At 51.9% G+C, this 23,891-nt stretch overlaps 1 protein-coding gene across 1 annotated transcript in view; it reads left to right on the forward strand.

Annotated features, from left to right (window-relative positions):
* Positions 1-3,566: 3,566 nt before the first annotated feature.
* The window catches only part of LOC128275526 (teneurin-m), a 186,863-nt gene continuing 166,538 nt past the window's right edge, over positions 3,567-23,891 (forward strand). The window contains exon 1 of the mRNA XM_053014067.1: positions 3,567-3,651. Coding sequence (XP_052870027.1) covers positions 3,567-3,651 — 85 coding nt within the window. The remainder of the gene's footprint in view (positions 3,652-23,891) is intronic.

Raw genomic sequence — 23,891 nt, forward strand, 5'->3', positions numbered from 1 at the left:
CTTCATCTGGTCTAAAAGGTTACAATAATAATCGGAATCTATTGTTTTACCAGTTGGCAACCTAGAAAATTGCATTCGCATCCCAAAAAGGTGATGCCAATACCTTCTTGCAACCCAGCAACCTATGGATGAGACCCAAGTCGTATCCATAGTGATGAGTCGACGCACAGAGTCCTCTTTATCCTTCCAAAAATCCTCTAAGTGTTGCCAAGCAAATTGCATTCAACTGTTTAAAAACCTTTTTGAACAACCCACTGCACCCAGCAAAAGGTCTTAAGGTCATCTGGTGATTTAATAATAATAGAATAAATCATACTCCTTCGTAAGTTCCCGATTTTTTACTCACCTACATTTCGCCACAAATGAAGTCTTCCGAATCGAACGGAATGAAGCTGTCACCGGGGCCAACCGGTTCCAATTGCACGACCCAAACGGCGTCCTGCGCGCCTGCGCTTGTTATTTTTGTCAACCCTGCGCAATGAATCTGCCCACAATTACCCAAAACATGTTTTCCGCTGCCTCGTCGTCGTCGTCGTCGTGGAGGACCCATAAATCTCGCCAAAACGGCCGCCGCAAGGGTGAAAGAAAACAAAAATCCCACCTCGGCGGAGTTGCACACGCAATTCAAGTTCAGCTCGCGCCCGCTAGGGCCTTCAAGGTCCTGTGGATGGGCTTTCGCCAGCGAATGGACCTACCGCGGACCGAACGCATACGGCCACGCTAAAGACCTTTATCGGCCCATAAAAGCCACAGTGCCCGGCGCATAATGGCACAGCTGGAAATCACTTTATTCCTTTCTCGCCGCTGTCCGTCTTGGGTCAGTGGGCTCATCATCATAAGAAAGCTCGAATCATCATCCCGTTTGGGTGTTTTTTCTTAGCCTGGGACCTTCCACCACTGATGGAAGAGTGTGACCGACAAGGAGAGAGAGCGGGAGAGAAACGGGAAAATTCACCTTTAAACGGTAATAATTTGATTTTTATTATGTTTTCCTGGGCTTGTTTTCGGCTGCCATTCTTTCGGGCTGCTGCTGCGGTTGCTGCCGCCGGTCAAAAATGAGGCTCTTCCTGGCCACGCTGCGGTGTTATGTTTTGGTAACATAAGACCCGCAACCGAAACGCGGAGGAGCCACGGTGGAGGGCCGAAAAATCAATATCCCCGAAAAAATTATAATCGGAAAGAATTTATGAATAGAAGAGAGGGTCTCCTCGGGTTCGCTGCTTTCGTTGCGCTTTGTTTTGATTCTCGACCCGCAAAGTCTTTTGTTTGTTGGCCCTCCCTCGGCCAAACGGACACACATTGAAGATCGGGCCCGGGCCACGGCCCCAAGATCATCTTTCGTTCCGACCCCGGCGGCGGTCGCCTTCGGGGCCCACCGAATCCGTTCCGTGGTTCTGGGGGATTTCAATTTTTAGCTACGCTTTTCATCCGATCGAAGAGCAGCCACCAACCTCCCGGCCGAATTCGGATTCGTGTTTGGGTCTTTGGTTTGTGGAAGAAGCGAAGAACCGCGGGAAATTCGTCACGGGCACCGCACGAGACACCCGAACCCGCGGCTCGGGGATCGTATTAAACTGAAATTAAAAGAAAAAAAAAACAGACGACGAGCAACGAAACAGACCCCGCAAGCGCTGTAATGAATGTCTCAAGCCTTGAAGGCGGCGGCGGCAGCCGAAATTCAATCCCGGCAACAGCTTGGCACCTTCCGCCCGCTGCATGGGCGCGGATTTCCAGCGAAGCCTGCGAAGGAACTGCGCTTCGGCCTTCATCTCCATCTGCGAAGGAGTTTCTTCTTGAAACCCCGAAATCGATCAGTGGCGGGCCGCCTTGGCCGCCGATGAGGAAAAAAGTGGCATTTTTTCGGTTCGGTCTAGCCGGTCTTGGAGGAAGCAAAGAACGGCAGAATCGGTGAGAAGCAGTCGCCGCCGAGGAAAGATGAATGACATTCGCACAGCGGTGATCTCGAATTAATGATCCATCGCCGCGGAGGCCGCGGCGGCGGCTAAGTAATAATTTCCTTCCTCTTTGGGACCCAATTTTAGGCGGTCGAGCCGAGGCCAATATTGCCACAGTGATCGCGATGGGAGCGAGAGCGAGAGAAAAAACGACTCGCCGATGGAAATGAATTATGGGGACATGATGTTGGGCCGTTGGGAGTGTTTTGACAAGCCACGGAAAATTGATTTCTCTCCCCGGGTGGGGCCTCCATCGTGGCCTTTGAAGTTCGAACTTCGTCTTCGTCGATCGCTTTTGCTTTGCCCATGTTTTCCCTGCTGTGCGGCGTAATAAGATAATAATAATTCGAATCCCGGTCTTGCCTAAACTTCTCGTTTGAGAAGTTGTTTATTGAATTCCCAAGCCGCAGCCCAAGCTTGGGATCGTGCTGCGTGAAGGCACAATCATTAGAATGTTGCCGAAATGCCCCCTAACGACTCTTTCGAACCACATTTAATTACATTGTTAGGCTGGTCTGACCAACACAGTTTCGGGTGTCCTGGTCGTAGCAAAAACCGTAACCATCATCTTTTAATGCGTTAATCACTCATCCGAAAGGCTCCATCATTGGTAATGAATTTCGCAGCGCAAAAAAAACAGCTCGAATAATGAAACAAAACGGCCTCGAATCGAATGGCCCCATTACACACACACGCGCGGAGGGGGTTCGCACTGCGGATTTCTCACAACACGAGAATCGCGTTCGCGGAACAACAAAACCAAGCAGAAAAGGATAATGAAACCTTGCGGAATGCAGAACGGAACGGCGCAACTGCACACCGTCCGGCGGCCGTCCGAAAATGGAGCCATTATCGTAATGCAATTTTCTGCATCACCTTTCGCGTGGCCGCAGTGCACCGTTTCCGCTTCGGGTTTTTTTTATTTGTGTTTTTAATTCGTTGTTTCGTTTGTTTTTAATTGAAACATAAATGAAGTCACAGAATCAATTTTCGCTTTCGCCCGCAAAAACCCAAGGATCCGGGCCAAGGCTACCCAACCCTACCAGAGCGCGGGTGCCGACCCCGCGCCGACGTCTTGGGAGGCCAGAAAGTGCGCGCACTCACGCACTTACGCCATTTACGGTGGCCGCCTGGGAGTTTGGTTGTTTGATGGCGGGGCATTTTTTAATTACTTTAATTGAATTACCTTGGCTTGGCCTCCGTGTCTTTCAGGCCCTTCAACCTAATTGAGCTGCGGGTGCCTCCCTGCTGGGGAGCAAATTCTGCCGTCGGCCGGCAAATGGCCAAACCTCGGCCAGCTCCATTCTGTGGCTGTGGCTAGAGAAACTCGCGTCCGCAAAAGGTTCTTCGTTCTTCGTCCTGGACATCGGTCGGACGGTTTGATGGCCGCCCTCACGGCCTGCTCCTGTTGGGGAGAAAGTTTGAAAAGAAAGCGAAAGAAAACCCACTGCAATAAGACAAAGTGCCCGGTCGCGATGAAGGTTTTCTCCTTCCGATGGCCCAACTTTGCACAATGTTGTTGTCGGCGCCAAGGAATCAAGGGTCGCCCGCCTCCACCCGCACTCACCGGCGGATGGTTTTACAATTTAATTGCACAGATTGCTTACCGACATGCTCCGCTTCCGGCTCGTTGGCGATCTCGCCGAGCGCCGACAGATGCACAAGCTGCACAAGCAGGCCGAAGCCGAGGCCCCGGGTAATGATATGTTTGCTTTTCCTCGCCATTTTCCATCGACCGCCCTTTTTGCTTCGCGCAGCAGTTTTCTTATCCCCCACCGCGAAACGGGATCGGGATCGGGAGTTATCATTTTTGGTGCGCTTGATGTTCCGGATCCGTCCGCGCCGGCGAACGCAAATATTATGCTGAGCACAGCGGACTAATCATAATCAACGGTGGTTCCGCGATTGGACCACAATCGCTGGATGCGCTGAGGAGGTACAGAAATCATGCTCCGCGCCAAGTCTCGCCGATACAAATTTACAAACAGTTTAGCATACAAATGCCCACCAACCGCACGCGCGTGCGAGAGAGAGACACGAGGAGGAATGTAATTTAATTAGGGAGTCACTTTTTAAACCGTAATTACAATCCATTCCATTACGCGGATCCCGGCCAGACCCGGACACGGACGGACGGGAAGAAGATTGATGAGTGCTGCCCGCCGGAACCCGTTTTAAGAAAATTGATCAACAACAAATCACGGGTCTTTTGGGATTAATGGGCACGATTTTGGGTGCTCCCGAGGGAGCTGGTGCTCCTGAGGGATGCGATTAATTACGCCACGCCCGCCACAGGACGGGGAAACAGTTGTAATGGCGTCGCACAGGATGCATACGACACACTGCATATTGGGGCGGATAATTTGGCAGCCCGTGAAGGAATCCTTTTTAGCGACACGGTTTGCTGCTTCTTCGAGCAGGATGGGACAGCAAACAAGACCTTAGGCCATCGTTCCGGTTTTTGGTTCCTTTTAAAATACTGAGCGGGATGGACATCAAAAACCAACGAAGGACATCGGACATAGGGCTCTGCTTCGTATTGCCACTTCAACTCGCATTGGGGAACTTTTGGCCAACAATTCGAAGAAGCTTTTTGCCCAGAATCAAGACCCAACCTTTCCCAATGTTCACGCGAAACGCCATATTGTCGGTGGCTACGAAACGGCGACCGGCAATGACATCTCATGGCTCTAGCTCATCGCTATCGGGCCTGATCTGTGCGTCCGAGTCTGAGTCTCAACGGCGACGACGACGATAAGAGCCAATCGAACGTTCCGTTTGGCATCGCGACGTATTTGCTTAACGCTTAACGTTTCATCGAGAGCGAGCCTACCGTTGTTGGCGTCGTCGTCGTCGTGGATCAAGTCGAGGTAGCCTCAACAACAGACAGCCTACGGGCGACACCGGTGTCCTGTTTTGACGTAAACCGTTCCTGTCGGTGGCCGAACGGTGAAAAATCCTCCGAACGGACCCGGTTCCGGTCATCAACCTTGCCAATGTCCTGTCGGTGAACCCCGCTGGCCGTCGATGGTCGGCTGCGTATTATCCCTAAACCGTTCCGAGCCGAACAGCCACCGGTGCAATCACAAAATCAAAACCAAACCCGATTCCAATCATCCCGATCCCACCCGAGCCGGGGCTTTGCGAGACAACGGAGTAATTAATTAATGTCCTTCGGTACCTTTCGCACCGGTACCGACCTTCGAACGGGCGGGCAAAGAAAAAGGCGCTTTTCTCCCACGAAACCCCCGGCGGGAGATGAACAAACTTGGTTGGGGCTTCGGATTAAGAAATGACCCTCTTATGATACGCTCTCTGGACAGCAGAAGTCCCCATCCTTACTCTAGCTCCGCAAACAGCCACAGGGCCACGTGAGGATAACGTTGCAATTAACCTGCCAACACACCAACCCAACCCAACACGAGGGGACACTCGACAAATAATCATAAACGGACAGCACTTGACCCAGGCGTTGCTTCGACTTTTAGGAGAATCCTTGCTTCGAATTAATTTTGTGATCGCTCCGAACTTGGAGGTGGCCATTACACCACAACATTAACAGTCCGTGGGGAGTTCAACTTTTATCGTCTGGCAAGATCTGAAATTACAACCTTCCGAGCGACACAAGTCCGTTGCGGTGCCGACGACGGGGTCTACAACTGTTTCGAGTTGACCAAGGTACGGGACCACTGGCCCCAGGTTTCTTTGTTCGGCTTCTCTGTCTCTCTCTCGGGGGACGGATGCAAAAAATCGAGATGGAGGACTAACGAGAAAAAGGCTGCTCGCTTTATGCCGCAATCGGGTGGGACTCCCTTCGAGGGTTTCCAATCAATAGCCCACCGAGAACCAGTACTGGGGTTGGTGTCCATTGTTCCTCTCGACGTGGGGACGACGACTTAACGTCCCGTGAGCGCGCTGTGGACCGATAGCAACATTATTGACTGTCGGCGCGACAACGAAGACGAACACGGTGACATTAATTAATTATTTCCCTCGTCAACAATGGGCAAGAGCTGAGCCAAAGACTCCTTGAGATGGTCGTGGCCGCATGCCAGCGGGGTGGGGACAGGGGTGGTCTCTAATGGCGTGCGAGAATGTGCCGATGTGCAAATAGACCGTGAAAGCAAAAGATAAGGACGTCCCGGTGTCCATCACCACTCCCGACGGCCAATCCCGCGTCATAAATGGGAGGCGATTTTCTTGTCATGGTCATTTTTCTTCGATACTCATCCCCCCGCCATCGTTTCTCGTGCACTGTTTGAGATTTGCTCCTTAAGCCCACTGGTAGACACAGGCAGGACCCTGCCGTGGCCCATCGGTGTAAGTAAATAGATATTTCATCGGTTTAAATTGCAGCGAGTCTTCAATGAGGTGTTTACGTTTTCGTTTTAAAAGAAAAGCCCAAACATATGCAAAACTTACTTTCAACAAACTAAAATAAGGATAATACAATCTAATTGAAATAAAAACTAAGAAGAGCAAACCAACAAGTAACAGTAACGACAAATAAAAAGTCTTCAAAAGGAGAATATAAGCAAACTTGCTTTGGTTGTAGATAGAAAATTAGAAAAAAGTAAATGAATCTAAGAAGAAACCAAAACCTTAATAGAAAGAGAAAAGTAAATTAAGAAGAGACGAATAAAGAAGAGAACATGATAAGAAAAGGGACCGCGGATCTAGAACTCCAAAACACAATCTTCAAAGAAATCGCTCAACAAAAACTGCGAATCAAATTTAAATAATAGGAAAATTAAACTCAAACGAAACAGTTCTTTGTGCACTCGAATATTGCGTTCGACAAACCATCTGGCGCTCACATCGGGAATTACTGTCCGTGGCCGTACTATTTGTGTTCGATTACCGCACAGCGGCTGATGGATGGACACCATAGAGCTGTGACCCACCGTCGCAAAGAGTGCAGCCGTGCACACACTGGGAGTTGCAGCGGTCCCCCGATTACCATATTCAATTTGTGCCCAATAATCTAACGCAAATACCGTGCTGTGGTGCTGAGCGCGGGCTCGTTCGGGCGCTTTTCCGGACGGAACCACCGATCGCGCGATTGTTTGATCGCTGATAAAATAATCAGCAAGCTCAGCAACGCAAAACCTAATTCCAGGACCGAAGGACCAACTCGGCTCGGCAAATCCCGGACGCCCGACGGACGCCTATAAGGACCTGCTAGTGCTGCTGGTGCTGCTGCTGTTTGTGTAGTTCGAATTCAATAATAAATTTTCATCGACAGCCGTGGCGGATGGCGGAAGTAGCCTAGTGTTTGGGCACGAAATGCCCCAGTTGACCGCCAAATGGATGTGGATGAAGTTCTCGCAACACTATGAACTGTTTTATGTTAATGTCGTCAGTCACCCGTCGCTTGGCCGCGCTTTGGACGGCCGGGATCGAAATGGAACCCGAGCGAAGTGGACGGTATCCGGAGGTCAATCGTTTGATTGCCAACATCATGGGCCGGTGTTCATAATGTTACACTTTGGTGGCACACAAATATGGTGCACCGGATCACCGGGTTTTGGGATTCAAATAACTGCAAATGAGTTCAAACGACTTCCGCTGGCTGGCAAGCAATATTTCAATTCCTACAACAAAGCACCCGAATGGCATTCGCACAGAGAGCACCGCACCGTTCCACGTCGCGCATTAAGTGATTCGGAAGTGCGCCGCGAGACTTAATCTAAAAACGCCTCCGTGAAGGGCTTGAAATTGAAAATTGTTCTTATGAAATATTAAATTGAAAAACTCCCACCCGAGCAACGAGAGAGTTCCGCGACTCTCCCGTGAAGTCACGAGTGATCCGTAAAACCTCGATCAACTCGGCGGCTCGGGGCGACCCCACCCGGTGCGAAGGTAATGTGTGTGTTTCGGTGCTGAGATTTATATGCTGCTGCTGCTGCTGGAGCTGGAGCTATGTTAAGTTCACCTACTGGGCGAATCAAAATCGTCAACCACTTAGTCCAGCCAGCCAAGTGACTAGGTGGAGCTCCCCGAATGGCCCCAAAACAGTCGTTCAATTCAACGCCCTCGACGAAAAATCACCTTCGATCGGTCGGCCGGTGGTGTTGTTAAACTGTTGTAACGTTTTGTTCCACTTACGGGTCCCCATTCTCCGAGATCGTGGGCCAAGTTGTGGGCGAGTTTATTGGGTTCAGCGCGCGCGCTGGGTGGTTGTCGCTCGCTCGCGATGCTGGCCCCGCGATTGGGTTCGTTATTTTATGATTCATGTTCGGTCGCCTTTGCTTTGCGCCTGGCGTTGACTTCCAACTCCGGCTCCGAGACCGAGACCGAGACGTCCGAGTAATGCACCGCAAGCAAGACCGTGCCTTCATAAAGGGTTCCCGCTCTGACATTCCCGCTTAGCCAGAAGGTGCCAGCCAAGGAGACAGAGGTAGAAATCAACAGAGTCATCACCATCACGAGCCTGAAAGGCGTAGTTTAACATACGTACGTTCCTGCAAAGCCTCATCACACACCAGGTAATAAGCCGGCACACGGGCCACGAAGAAGGAATGTGTCTTCACGTCACGACCCGGCACAGGTTTTGCCGAAGGAACGCCTCCATTCGGGGCGCCACAGCTGAGAGCGCGCACCGACGCCGAACGGAGAACGGTCTCGGCAAAAGGTGAAGAAAAAATAAAACGGGTCAACACACGAACCTAATGTTGTTGCGGCTGCTGCAATCATTGTTAGTGAATTAATTGCTTACAATTATGATTCCCGGTGCTCTCCGGCGCCGCCTGGCCTTTCGAGACCTTCGCTTAAACATCGTGCACACCGCGTCTTGGCGGGCGGGCGTCTTTGGGTTGTCCGGGGCACATCTTTTCCTTCGGGCTGTCCCGGGGCCCGGCGAACATGTCAATAAGCTAATCGGTTGTCGGTGGGTGCCGCCAACAATAGTAAACAATGTTTGGAAGGAAGCATAGCGTTCAGCAGATTCAGCACGGTGCCGGTTCGGTCGTTTCGGAGGACAGTTCGCGATTGACCTTAATCGACCGACGGTGAAGGGCCGTTTTGATGGCTCATTAGAAAATAAATCACCGCGCGGAGTGATACTCATCGAGCATATCAGCGAAAAGAGTGTGGTTTTGATGAGCGACCCCAATGACTCCAATTCCGAAACAAAATGGTGAAGTATACCGGAGTTTAATTATCTGACTTAATAAGAAACGATAATTAGAGAGGAGTGCGGAAGGTCGGACAACTAAACTCAACATAAAATGGTGTCACAAAAAGGAATGCTTACGATAGATTTCATGCGGCCCAGTGTACGGTCCTTTTAATGCTTTTTATTACTTCAAACAATATTGCGCCAAGCAGACAGACATTACATGGGGCGAAGAATATAAAAGGAAACCATCGTTTGGTTCGCACCGAAGACTCGTCATTACGGCGCGGTTTTCGCACAGAGCCCTTCACAAATGAGCAGCTGTCGGTCGGCACTGCATCGCCAAACAAATAAAAGCCCATCGTCCGTTTTTGCTTCGAAACTCCGCGCGTAATGATGCTCCTAATGGTGGTGGTGGTGGTGCCGGCAAACGCTTATGCTTTCTTATTCCACTCACCTCCCGGTGAGGGCCAACATCAACAAATCGAAGCCAAAACGAGCATGCGAGCATATAATTTATCCTGCGTCGTCGCCGGCAGTAGATCACATGAGGAGCCCCGGGAGAGAGGTCCTACACATGCCCGGTGCCCGGCCCGGTATCAGCAATCGCCCGGGAAGAGAAGTGCACTCCGGCATGGGACCCATGGGATGATGCACAAGCCGAGCCGAGTATGTTGCCGAGGCCCGAGCGGAAATGCAGCATTCTGTTTGAAGTGAGATAAGTGAGTCAGATAAGCGAGACAGAGAGACAGAGAGAGACAGAGAGAGAGAGAGAGGGCACGGTATTATTTGCCATTCTTCGCTCGCTTATCTATCGCTTTAGGTTGAGAGCTGCCCATTTCTTGTGTCTTTCCCGTGTCCGATTCGCTGTGGCCGGCGTTATGGGCAACTTTCTTCGCGGCACGGTGCGTCTCCACGGGAGGGATTATCTGCGGGAGTCTCGGACGAAGACGGAGACCTGGACGGGCATCCTACGGCGGCGGCAGGACGGCGGCAAGAAATGATGGAAACAAAAGATGATCAGCAACCGGGACATCGGGACTTACTTCCTTCCTTCCTTCCTGTGGTCCTTACGGAACGTTCCAGCAGCGTTCCAGACGCTTCGGGGCAATGGGCTGGAAAGCATTTGTAGAAAATATTATTATTTATACGTTCCGTCGGCTCGCGGGCCCCCAGAATGTCCATTTGCATTTGCTTGTGCCCTTTTTTGGGGGGCCCATTTTCTATGTGCGCCCATTGGAGGGTGTGTTTTTGTGGACTTCTATCATCCTGCTGCACTTCCAATTTATATTCGGTGTATAGACGCCGGTAATGGGTCCTGCGTAAGAAAACACGCGGATCCTCCCGGGGACCCCCGGGCGGGTGACAACGCCTGGCTGAACCCTTTCAAGATCGCAACCCTCCACATCGCGCGGTTGGGATCGCACGCGGGGCATTAAAATATGAAGTCGAAATGCAAAAACCCCATAGAAGGGGCGCAGTAGGCGATGCATCCACGATTAAACCCATAGCACCGGGCCGACGGGTGCCTCTCAGCAGGCCACGAAACCGGTAGCGAAGTGAGCAAAAATTACTGCCACAGACCTCGGTTGCCACAACAACAACAGCATCCGCTGCCACCTCCTCTCTCTCTCCCTCTCCCAGACACACAGAGCAAATTACATTTCTATTATTGCTCGGTTCGCTCGAGAAACGCTCCACGAAGGCGCGACCATTGGGTTGGGTGGTTGGGACTTGGCCTGCTCTGCGCCTTTTGCTTGTTTGCTTTTCTTCACTTCACTTCTCCGATTTGACGTTCTCACCGGTTCCCGGTTGGCGCGTTTTGCATCTCGTAATTCGGTTTCACGCGCGCTATTTAAGTTTCGCTTAGGCTCCTTCTTTGCTTCGTTTTATGTTTAGTTTGCTCTTTATCCTTGCTATTCCCTTGCTCTTTTTCGTATCGCCTCCGTACCCGACTGTAGCTTTTGTTGCTCCGCGGCTCCGGAGGCTGCCGTTGCTGGGTCCTTCCTGGCTTTGATGTTGTTTGCACTTTATTTGCCCGTGCTCGCTAACTTTTACGGTAAACTTTAATAAACGTAGCTCTCTCCGTGGGTCTTAGTGCTCGAATGCGCACCGCTACAGCTGCGATTGCCACACCCCGCGGGCCTTTGGGGCGGGGGGGGCACCGGTAGGACCCACGGCATTCCACGGAGAGTGAAGTTTTGTGCAAAGTATCATGAGGGCCCCGTTGCATGTGGCCCCGCGGTCGGAAGTTGGCAGATAATAATTTCTAATGTAATTATCCTTCGAGCAGCAGCAGCAGCAGCGATCCCTCTTGGCCAACTTCCCGGGCTCGGTGGCGGATAACTCCCAGAATGTGCCACCCGTGAGTGTGTGTGTGTGTGCAAACGAATAAAAAAGAAGACAAAACTTCTCCTCATTACGACCTGCCCGCAGCGAGCACTAATGGCACCGCCACGTCACTAGACACTGTGGCCAAGGACCGAGCAAGGGAGACACTTCACGGGCCAGCGCCCAACTCCGGTGGGATGCAAACTCCACACAACACAGCAACAAATGGGCCAAGAACGAAGCACAAAAAAAAGACTTCTTTAAACACTTCAACAAAGAACATTCACCGATGGAATGTTCAAGTCCCGCGTGCCCATAGATCACGTGGTGGGCCTTGGGAGTGGAGGGAAGTGGGCTGGAAAAGTTTGCCCCCGCACCGAATTTACCAGCGCGCCTAATGACGCGGGCAGTGGCCACCGGGAATTTCTCCGGTGGCCGCCCAAGACGAACGGCCGGCTTCTAATTGAAATGCCGTGTTTGGTGCAGGGCACGAGGCCGTCTCCGCTAATCCTTCGGCCGACTCTCTCTGCAAGTAGTTTTCCCGGAACAGATCCCAATAGCGACTGAGCGAGCGAGCGAAAAGGAAGGCAAAGAGAGAGAGGACGTTGCTAATCTTTTTCCCTTTTTTTAATTCTCTTTATTTGCAGGTAAGCCATCGACGTCGGCAAATCTCGGGAAGAGTTGGGCGACAGCGGACGTAAGTGGACCTGGGCTCGCTGAAGTCACTGAAGTGAAAGTGAAATTGTTTTGGGGTCTTCAATCAGTTCTCTAGAACCGCCCAAGAAAATCTTCCCACCTTGACTTTAATGGTGACGAAAGAAAGGCGACACCGGTCGGTCGGTCCCGGCGGAAATATAGGTCGCCCGACGGCCCCACAAAGTCCAAGACGGATCAAAGTGCGCACGGTGCACGGTCCCTCAAGAAATGTCGGCCATAAAGTCGGCCCACAACCCCGCATCAGCTGGCCGTCTTTTATTCAAATTTAATCAGCTAAGTAGCGTCACGGAAACCAGGACATACCACATCCTGTTTCGCTGGACGACCCGGCCGGCCGGCCGACCGGGTATTGCCCCCGGGACCGGGGGGTCCTTAGAATTCCGGAACAGAACCGGCTCATTTCACCGTCGGTACTCGGTTTTCCCCAGAATACTGCCACTTTCACCGTCTTTACGACCCGCACCCGGTGGAGTCCTTCAATCGGCCCGCGGAACATGGCCCGGGGGAGACCGCGTACCCTTCGCCGTAGTGGCATGCATTGTTAATGGCGGAACCGCGCCACTTGCGACAAATAAAACACGGATTTCACGGATCACTTTTTGGACCGGGATGGGGCTATGGGGCGCTCCACGCGTTTTAAAGGGATTGGCAGGCGCCGGGCCCAAGTCGTTACGTGTGGGAAATGGGATACTGGAGCCAGAGAGCGGGGACCCTGGCCTGGTCCCTGGCGTTTCGTGTTTCGTTGAGATTAAAATGTAAATAAAATAATGAGCCGCAGCAGGAATGGGCACGAAACCGGAACCGGTTCGATGTCGTTGTTGCGTTCTCCTGTGGGTCCCATACCTGGACCGGGAAGGCCACTTTCCGGGAACGTTAAGTGCTTTCTACTCAACCGTATGGGCCGATGGGCAGTGGAAAAACGCAGAGCCGTAATGCAATCCAGCTGAACTGAAGACTTTTTGACACGAAGTTCCAAAATGACCCACCAGGGACTCAGACAATGAGCGGTTAGTATTTTACTGGAGAGGAACTATGCTAACAACTGGCCATAGGAAGAGAAACAGGAGCTAAAGGCTGGCCGCTCCAGCCGCTCCAGGAATGCAATCAACGCTTCACGATCACTCTGCAGGGACCCAACTCGCTCTCGTCGGTCGGTGCTGAAGTGAGAAGCGAAAGAATCACTACAGCAAACACTTGCCACGACACGGGTATGCTAATTTTCGCTCTGCAGACTCCGTTCCACCTCCTCCACCGTCTCCCGTCAGGCTGGCAGTTGTCAAGCGCAGGTAAACAAACTTACCTGCCAAGAAGTCACGGACCAGCCCAAAACTATATCGCACTTCAGGCACTACTGGGCAGCAGCGGCGGCGGGTGTGGTGGTCCCACTTGACCACCCTGCTGGCCCCAGCTGTGACCCCCGGCGAGATCTGGGTCGCGCGGACTGCCACGAAACGGTAGCGACCACTTCGCTTCGCCAACCACTAACTGTCGGTCCACCCGGGAGACTCCGCCCGGGTCCCGGCAGTCAATGTCAGTCTCGGTGCGCCGACAACGCTGGCTGGCTGGCTGGCCGGCTAGACCGGACCCCGGTACAAGGCTTCCAGCAGTAGCCTGGACGAGACCACGCTGATTTCAGATACACGCTTTCGAGAAATTGCAAATATTAATGATATTCAAATGAGATTCGGTGCTCAAAACTTCGCCCCGGGTTGGACCCCGGTGACGCCGGCGGGAAGTCTCGCTGCAACAGCTGGCACGGCGGCGCACCGAGCCGACTCATTCCGCCCCACCGGAATGTTCTCCCGGGGGCTCCTGGGGCGGTGCATCGTTTGGAGTAAATAATGGAAAGTACCTCTCGCGTTCCCTCTGTCGCGTTCCGGTTTCTGGTGGTGGGCAGGAGGGTACTCTGGTCAGACGTTTCAGCGGCACCCGGTGGCACAAAAACCACATCTCGCGCCCCGCCAGAGTCCAGACCAGACATTGTCAGGTCCGACGGCTTCCAGCGGGCTTTCCGATTCCGGGCTGCGCGATAAGAATTAGAATGTCATTGTCGTTCGTCGGCGGCGATTGGGCGGCGCTGCGAGATGCCGGCAGATATCAGATCTTGACTTCTCTCGACAGGCCCGCAGCCCGTGGCAGTCCCTGGGTTTGACCCTGGACCGCCTGAAACAATGGGGAAATCTCTCGCAAGGTCTTTTCCCAACCCACACCGTTTATCGGGGACATTCCAACTGAACCGTGGCCTACCGGACTTGCGGAGCCGAACGAGAACCGGGCCGAATGGGCTACCGTTCGGTCCAGTGGGCAGCGATTTGGAGCGATTTCGAGGATGCCCCCTGGCCCGGTTTTCGATGCTGATCGTCCGCGGTCGACTTCGATCGCCGGGCCGAGTGAGGGTGGCGAGGCCCTCTTGCTCGCCCGCGGTAAGTTATGAATATTAATGATGCGTCCGTTGTCGACGTCGTCGTCGGCCGATTTGGATCTGCCCGGCTTCCCGGGCTCTCCGGGCAGCCGAGAGGTGATAAAATCTATTAACAAGCGAAAAACCTGTGTCCGTTTTGGTCAATTAAAATAAGAGATGGCCGTTGGCGGGTGGGACCACGATCCCCAATTTTGTGAAGCCCCCGCCGACGAGAACGACGTTTAATGAGCTCGGTCGCGGCCTAGCAGGTGGTGATCCGGCGGGCGATCTCCCGCCTCGATCTTTCAGCGCGATCTTTCGGATGGAGCCCGTGCACCGGCGAGGACCACAAGTGGAGGAACTTTGTCCAATGATCGATTAGCTGTGAATTTTTGATGAAGTAATTACCGGACGGAGGGAACGGCTCATTAGAGGCACCGTGAGCCCGGCACGGCGGGCTCGTGTGTTATTCCGGGGTAATCTACGTCGGCGATCTGGGACAGAGAATGTAACTTTTTTGTTACTGTTGTTGAAGATGTTTACATTAACGTGACCTAAAAAAAAGGGTAATCAATAATCAGCACCCGACGCAAGCACTGTTTTGGGTCGGAATGAGGAATGTTCCCATAAAACCCTCCATTTGGGGTCTTCAAAACCCGGTGGAGGTCCAGCGTGAAAAAGACGTGAAAGAGTTTGTGAAAGAAGCGAAGTCTTTTCGTGAAATATTTGTTGGGTAGGTGATCTTCCTCGAACTAAACTATTTGATGATCATATGATCATATTTTTTATGTCAAGCACTCAAATGGAGCAATCCTTGACTGAACACTGGTGCTAGCGAAGATATGATCCGAAGGATAATCGCTTAGCAAAATTCGGTCCATTTCAGGTTCGATTAATCTTTATTCCCCGAATTCTTTTGCCTCCCGTCCGGAACTTCCGGTCCAACAGGCTCGGTTTCGAAGCAGTTGATTGCTCATCGAAGATTCCCTCCCAGTCTCGGCCGTGGTGAGTCGCCTAGTCCCGGGGTCTCGGCTCACTTCATGCGCCAACTATTTATCCGCTTTCCGAACGTCATAAATCTCCGCTACACGCATTCGCCATTTGTCTTCGCCGGCCGACACCGGCACCGGGCACCATCTTCCCGGCACCACCAAAGGGTGGTGGGTGACTTACGCGCCCTCGGCTCGGCGACCACGGGGCACAAAAACCGCACCGCACGAGGCCGCTTCAGATCTTCAGGCGGGATCGCGGGAACTGTTAAAAATGAACGGGGGATTTGTCATTTCTTCTGCCTTCGTTTGCATGTGCCCGCGTCGCCCGAAGTGAGTTTTGTTGTTTGCTGTTCTGTTTTCTGTTGTGTTTTTTTTTTCGTTTTCTTCGAACTAATTCTCAGAAAGCCTCAGCGAAACGCTCTGCTCTTCGTGTCAGCGTGCCACACACTTAGTCATCTCGCCCCGTGCTGAGCCCCGTGTTGTCGCGATCTCCGTGGGGACTTCAGGACCGCGGGGAACGCCTGTCTCTGTTTCTTGTTAGCCGCGGTTTAACATAAGCCAGATTTCGATCTGCGCCATGTGTGTACGCCATTTTTTTTTTTTTCGAGACTCCCTTGCGACCCCACGGTGGGTGCAGGGAGCATTAAAACGAAGATTTGTTCCGTAAGTAACGGAGAGTTTGTTTTGATTGGGCAGAAGGTTTTAGGGAGGTTGCCTTCGTTGGCTCCGCAAAAAACATTGCCCTGCCCTGATCCGATCCGCGGATAAGTTTATCGCCGATCGGAGCGAGTCGAAGGATCGACAAATTGGTCACCACAGGGCAGGGATTGCGAAAAAATAGGGTCCGACATCGGTCTCGGTTCCATCATCAGTGAACAAATAAAAACGCCATCGTGCCAGATGCTGCAACACACACACACCGGAAGCGTAACATAAATATATCGCGCGGCCGGGCCAGCAACTTGGGCGAGTTTATCGGCCACACTGCTGCTGCTGAGCTGTGAGTTGTTGTTGCATTTAACTTCGCTTTTTTTCGCTTCCTTTCGGCCACATGTCGAAACATTCCGATTCCGATTTGCATCGTGCAATCTGCGAGTGGCCGTTTTTTATATTTTTGGCTGAAGGAGCAAGGCAACTAAGAGCGTCGCAACGAAGCCACAAGGAAACGCCACATCCGGAGTTGGGTGAGGCGTAGAAAATTAACGAACCAGCAACAGAACCTACTGCGGACCACACGGAGCGCAGAATCGCGCCCGATCGGAGGCGGACAGCTGACGGATTAATCTGCACCGCGACGCAGCGCGGCCGTTTGCCTGATACGCTGCCCGGGACTATCGCGAGCAAAAACGAAACAACATGGCTGCAGTGAACTTGAAATGACGCATTTTGCGACAAATCGGTGACTAATACCAGTTCCTTAAATTGTTGAAGTTCCAAATGAGATAAGAATAAGTCTAACGATTCAACAAAAAATCGTACAATAAAATCAACTCAATGTTGAGAGGTTCTTATCGTGGCCATTAAGGCTTATTACCGTTACCGAACCATTAACTTTAACATTCATCACTGAGATTTCGAAATGGATGACTCGCGAATCTAGAAGAAACGGCCGCCCACAAGGCCACAGATTGCCACACGGCCATTCGGCCACCACGCAAACGCTTCTCACCAGAAGCCGCGCAAAGTAATGGACGTAATTGCCCGTCATAAACTGGAAACCTGGATTTCCGACGGGCCCCGGCGCGAGAGCCGACAAATAAATTATGCTTCAAACAATACAAACATCGGAATCGAAGGCCACCCATCGTCTTCGGCGGAGGTTAGAAGTTAATCGAAACTTCTGCGGGGCCCCCGAAGGAACAAATCGTGCCGGTTCCATCATTCCACGATGAGAGGCGCGGATCGACGGTACGGCACCGTCACCGCGGTGCCTCTGAAGCTTTCACCAGCACGGGGCTGGAGGAGAGTCCAATTTTTCTCATTACTAACCCCTTGACGATGGCCGAGGCCGAGCGCTTCGAGCAGTAGCACTTCACGAATAGTCGATTATGTTAATATCGGTCCATGTGCTTCCCGCGGGCAGTTCCCGGAGTCCGTTCGCGTGCTGGTGGTCCCAACCACTTACTAAACACCATCCCGGATTAGGTGCCGTTACCGTACGGTGCGGAAAAATATAACGGACAGTAACGAGATATATAAAAATAAACGAAGAGACTTTGGGGACAATGCCGCGATAGTGTAGGTGATAAATTTTAATTACAAGATCGTGGCCGCGGCACAACGGAAATGGTTTATGGCGATCGCCTGGGGTTTTCGTACATTAAAATATTCAAATAAAATATTCCCATCGCCGACGAGGTGACACGAGCACCGAAACCGTGCCCGTGGCTCTGAATCACCCAATTGTTTGACGTTCGCTGCTGCATTTACATGTCCCACGTGCTTTCTTCGACACGTTCGAACGTTTTAATTTCGTCGTGAGTCAACCGCCAGAGGGTGTTGGTGTGTTTTGCATTCGATAGCAACGAAGGACGTCGTCATGTTGGGGCCACCATCCAGGGTTGATTAATATTCCACTCGACAGCGCCCGGCCGGGCATCGGGCCGGGTGACAACCCGGTGCTGACCGGCCTAAGATTAGTCCGGCGAACCGTATGACACACCCGATCGCTGTCGAGTTGGAGTTCCACGGTGACTCCGCGGACTATTTGATAGAAAATAAATCAATTATTCGGAACGACGGGTACACACTCGCTGCGACGGGTGCTATTAATCCCGGCCCGGAACCATAGACGTGCCCCGTAGATTGACCTGTCAAAACAAACATGCAGCAGCACCGGGGCCGCATGTAAATGTGTTTAAACTTGAAGTTAAAAAAAAGCCTGCTAGAATGGGCTCGCGATCGCCACCGATAGTTACGGCCACCGGCCATAACATCGATTGATGTCACGCATCTCACTCAACTGTCACCCATCATCAACATCATCGCCCCCGGGCGGCTGACCTCTGGGCTGGGCTGACTGAGGCCGGAGCGATAAAGCTCCGGTTCGACGGTGGGTCCGACCGTCATCCCACCGAACGGATCCGGGGGTTCCGGGCACAAAATCATTAGCGGAACCAGACAATCGCATCTTCTTTGCCGAACCCGAACCGGACCATGGCGCAACCAGATAAGGACCGTGTGGACCGTGAGTTGAAACCCGGGCACTCCGGTTGTCCCGGGGTTGTTGATGCAAACAGTCCATGGCCCATCACCCAGAGAGAGGGGGATAGGGCGGGAGGAAAGGCGGCATCCGGTATGCCGTATCGACATCGTCAACGTGGCGCGAGCGATTGCGGCAATCCCGCGGATTGCGTGTGATACGTGCGCACCAGCCACGGTTTTGTTTTGCACTTTAAACGATCCAATTAATCCGATCACCAGTTTCGGGATTTTACAATGGAAATAAATTATTTGCGACTGAATGCTATAACAAAACTAAAAAGGTTAACTTTTTCACTTCAAAATCATCTTTCTAGGTACCTGTGTTTCACTTTACAAAATTGAATACTGTTTTTACTAATTTGTCATTTGATTGTTTTGAAGCAAACAAGTTTTGTTTTATTGCATAACATTCATTTATTTATGTTTTGTTTGTTTTGCATTTTGTTTGGTTTGTTTCATATTTCATTCCTCATTCATTTCACCATTTATCAACTATTTTTCATCCTTACAACGATTTATAATCAATCAACAACTATTTTTCGTGTTCTTTTTTATTTGTTACCAATTTTCCTTGCACTAGTTTCGCTTTCGACTCAATTAATGTCACAAAATAATAGTTTGGCCAATTACTACCGTCGACTGCAATGTGCTGCACCCGGCGACCCGTGCTCCCCGGGCCGGAGTCTATGGACTGCAAATTCGTTATCCGCTCACCCGACTTCCCAACAACCTCTTTCCCCGTTCCTCGAGTCCTTTGAACGGTCAACCGCTGGTCCCCGGGAGATAGCTCTCCGGCCGGCTCCGTTTCATCCTTTGCTCGCGATGGCGTTCGGCCAAACTTTACGGGTCACGGTACCCTCGTGGAAAACCTCCTCGTGTGCAACCGCCTCCCCCATTAGTGACCCCCGGAGTTGCCTATCGGTGACCGATGTGCCACGCGAGGGCAACAATTTGTACAAACAATTTCACGAGCATAAATCGGCGGTCGAGCCAAATCGGTGCATAATCGGCGGCGGGGGGCGGGCAGGCGGGCTGGTGCCGGGTCGTGGATGTGGGAGGCGGACTCGGAACTAACGGTCACCCGCCGCCCATCCCACCGGAACCCTTCCTTCCTCACGAGTCACGAGGCAACCCGAAACCGATTCCCAAGTGGTTGGCGAATAAAAATTCCTTTTACGGGCCGGGGCCTTATCAGCCGGACTCCGCGAACCGGACACTGGTCCACACACCCTCTTCATGTGAGGTATGTTTACTCTGTTTTTTTTTTTTGAAACGGCCCCCCGCTTGTCGTTGTCGTGGCTCTCGAATATTGTTGTGTTCCTTCCTACTTTTTGGTTGGTTTGGTGTATTATTTCTCGCTCAACGCCGCAGCATCACGCCAGGGGCCGAGTGGCGCTGAAGGCGCAGCATAACACACGCCCGGCTAAGGCGATATGAGTACATCGGCCGCGCACATTCGTGACACAGGCCCACGCGTTGCTGCACCAAACACGAGGCGACATGGACGTCGACGACGGCGAGCGCTAAGTGCGATTGCGATGCAAAAAGTCACGCCACCGTCGGTCGGTGGGGGGCCACCGGCCGGCTTACGGACCGCGCCGGGGGGTGGCACGGTGGATTAACCATAAAAACGAGTTCCCGGCCCGAGGTTGCAGTGTAGTTGGTGCCTCGTCTAGGTGCCTGGTCGGGTTTGTGTGAGCCGCGAAACGAGGCTTATGTGTGCATGTTGCCCTTGCAACGAACCTTATTCACCGAAAATCCTCCCAAAAGCCGTCGTCGTTGATACGGAACCGTTTGGGGGATTAGGATCGTCTGGTTTGTCCTTTCCACGCACGCGGCTTTCGCGGGATCTGGAGGGCAAGAGATGGTTCTGGTTTGTTTTCCTGGTTCCGTTGATTGCCGAGTCGGGCTTATGAGTCCAAACAATCTTCGAGACATAATTGACTTTTATGGTAACTTTAACCTAACAGACTTTGTTTATATAATTTCATATACAAGCTGGCTGTGTCGTATCACGTGGGATGATAAATGCAAAAGATAACATAGCTGGAAGCTAGTTTTATAATGTCTGAGGCTGTTTAAGCGAAATGGAAAGGAGTTTTGCTTCGGTACGTGACAATCGATGATGAGTCTTCGATTGATGAGTCTTCGAGTGATCGATGAGTCTTCGATTCATCACTACATTTTAGAGTCTGAAAGTTCGTCCTGAACGTCCATTTGCCGATACGTTTGTTAATGAATTTGATTTTAATTCAGAAACAGAAAAAAGGCTCAATTTATTGGTCGTCGTTTCGTCAACTTCGGTCCGTTTCCTCGACTGTTGGTGCTTCTTCGGTACCCAACTCGGTTCGGCCACCGATTCCGTGCGACCTATGCCTTTAAAAGGCTCCATTTTTCATCGGCCCAAAAGCCTAACAGCAAAACAGCGATCCCCGTGGAGCCATCTCGCGCGCTGTGAGAAAACTAATGTCTGGAAAAATCCAAAAGCAGCAAAACGGCACGTCTACGCAACGTGGCCGAGGCGGCTCAGTGTCCTCGACCGCCTCCTCCCCACCCAAAAAAAGGCCCCCAAAACGGGCCGTGGCAAAGTGGCAAAAGTTCGAAGCGGCGGGCGAGATTCATGGCGAGCGGAAAGCAATTTCTCGTTGACAGCATCAGTCAACCGAACCCCTTTCGGATGATCTTTTTTTCCTCTGAACCACGCCACGGCACGGTATCTGGCAGAACATGGAAAAGACATTCCCCCGGAGCGGCCCGCGGTGCCGGTGTGCGCCGTTTTTATGTGGCCTCTGTGGCCCGAAAAAGATGCTCCGCCATTCGTCAAAGTCTAACGCCGAAAGCACGGACACCGGGGATGTGTGTAACGAGACTGCACGGAGGAGGCACGGGGGCCGGCCGCCAAGAAAAACAGACACACACACAGCGAGAAGAGGACTCCACGAAGGGCCCCAAATCCCGGGGCATAAGATTTGAATAAGCGAGCCGGTAAAAGAAGCAACTCCAAATAAAATGACTCCTCATATGTTGCGCGACGTATACATTAGTAGATAAGTTGCCCCGTTCATACGCTTGACGATCGTCACGTCGACTTCGGCCGGGCCAAACGGCGACTGGCGAATCTCCTTAAATGGAATCTCCGCGCACAAAGCCTTCCCCCCCGCACGAGTGCACTCCTCAAGGCGCGGGTTAGAGCCGAGGCCATAATGCTGATCCTTTTTGCGTTAGGAGTCGAAAATTGAAAAGTTTCAAGTGTGCCGGCTGGAGTTTGGGTGGAAAAAATCAACAAACCACAAAACAAACGCCAACCCAAACCAGTACCTTCCGGAGGAGTTGCCAGAAATGATCTTCTGGGACGATGCACACGGCGACTGGCGGCGGCTGCGTGCATTCAGGATTCGCCGGGCGCGCGAGAGATTCCCCGGGAGGTATGCGGACTCCATTGCGGCACTGGATCACTGCAGACACGTCTCGTTGCTCCTTCGGGGAGCAGGAGCTCTAAGGAAAGACGCGAAGTGTGTACTTATTGGGTGCCCGCGCCCGCGTGAGGGCATCGTGTGTGGTTCCCGACCCGTGGCTACCCGTGTTTTGGCCTCATCACCATCATCATCATCGAGGACGCCGAAAAATTGGCGGTCCCGAGCACCGGTTTTACACACTGGGATCGAAAGAGCTAACGAACGGGCTAAAGTGGTAATCGTTTGTGAGTTTTAGGAATTATTTTCGGGGATATCTTACAATTTTAAGACTTATGTTTTACTTATAAAGTTCTTGGTTTAATACTGCAATGCTTTTATTTTATTTTGTAACAACTTTGCAAGTTTTAGTTATATGATGGACCCATTCTATTTAGTTGTATCATTGAAGTATCAAATTTGATACTATTTTATTCTTTGCTCTTTTATTGTTTACTTGGTGCGTTAAGCTCTTAACATTGAATCGAATAGAATGAGTGTTAAATCGAAGCCTTGAACATCTAAAACCAACCACCAACGACCAAATTTAAGAAAAATAGCCGAAATCGGATCGAAATGATTTGATTGAAGAAGTGTCTGAAAAGAATTTTCCAAAAGTAATACTGAAAGGTCCTAAATGGCTTGCCCGTTGATCAGTCTTATGCGCTGCATGATGCACCAGTTACATAAGAATCCGTTTGAATTTTGTCCAATTTGCCAAACCGAAACCGATCCGCGTGCCAACGTGAAATCCTAAACCTATACCTTCGCCAAAGGCTTTTTTTCCCCCAAACTCGGCGCTGTGTTGATCCAAAGCCTCGACGCCCGATGGCCGAAAAAAAAACCATCCAACATTCGTCTCATCTTACGCCATCGCGAGGCCGGCGAGTGAAATGGCGATGTCTATCATAGCCGGAAGACGTGCTGTTCGCCATCGGGCCGGACCATCAACCGTGAGAGCGTGTGCGAGCCACCAGGGAGTTTGCAGCCGGTGCCGGTGCCGATGCAGTCGAAAGTGCACTCGAGAAGCGCACCCCTAATGATGCCAAACACAGAAGCCACCGAGAATCGCCCGACAGAAGGAGGAAGGAGCTGCGGATCACGAATCTTAGAGATCGGTCTCGGTTCGTGCGCCAATACCGTCCGCGACTCGCCGGCAAGCGTCGCGGGGTCGAGGACGGCATCTTATCGCGAGAACGGCGAGATATCCATCTTGTAAAACAAACTCGTAACGTGCGCTTCCGCTGGAGCCGATCCGCGCGGAGCCGCGGTGGGCCGCTGGGTGGGCGTCCTCCGGACCGGACGAAACGGCGATCGCAATCGCAAACACTGGAACGAACGATCCAGTCCTCCGTCCAGTCCTCTCGACTCCAACCAGTTGCGCTCGCCGCGAAGAAGGAGTCTTTCGATTCTTCTACCTCCATTTTTGGTGGCTTTTGGCACAGGATCCACTTTTCGGTTGCTTCCGAAATTTGCATTTTTCTCATTCCCGGTACCAAAACAGCGATCAACCACCGGAGCGAGAGTGGCTCGCTGCTGGCGTCTAATGAGCGTCTTTCGAAGACGGAGCCGATCGGGCGGTTCTTTTGAGAAGCGTCTCCTGCCGGGAGCCGGCTTCAGCACTTCCAGTAGCACTTCTTGGCGGCGCCCCGTTCGGAGTCAATAGAAATTAATTTTAATATTTGAGTCCCCTCCAGGCCGCGGCCTGGAATCGTCTCCCGG

The sequence above is a fragment of the Anopheles cruzii genome, chromosome 2, assembly GCF_943734635.1.
Source record: "Anopheles cruzii chromosome 2, idAnoCruzAS_RS32_06, whole genome shotgun sequence".
NCBI lineage: Eukaryota > Metazoa > Arthropoda > Insecta > Diptera > Culicidae > Anopheles > Anopheles cruzii.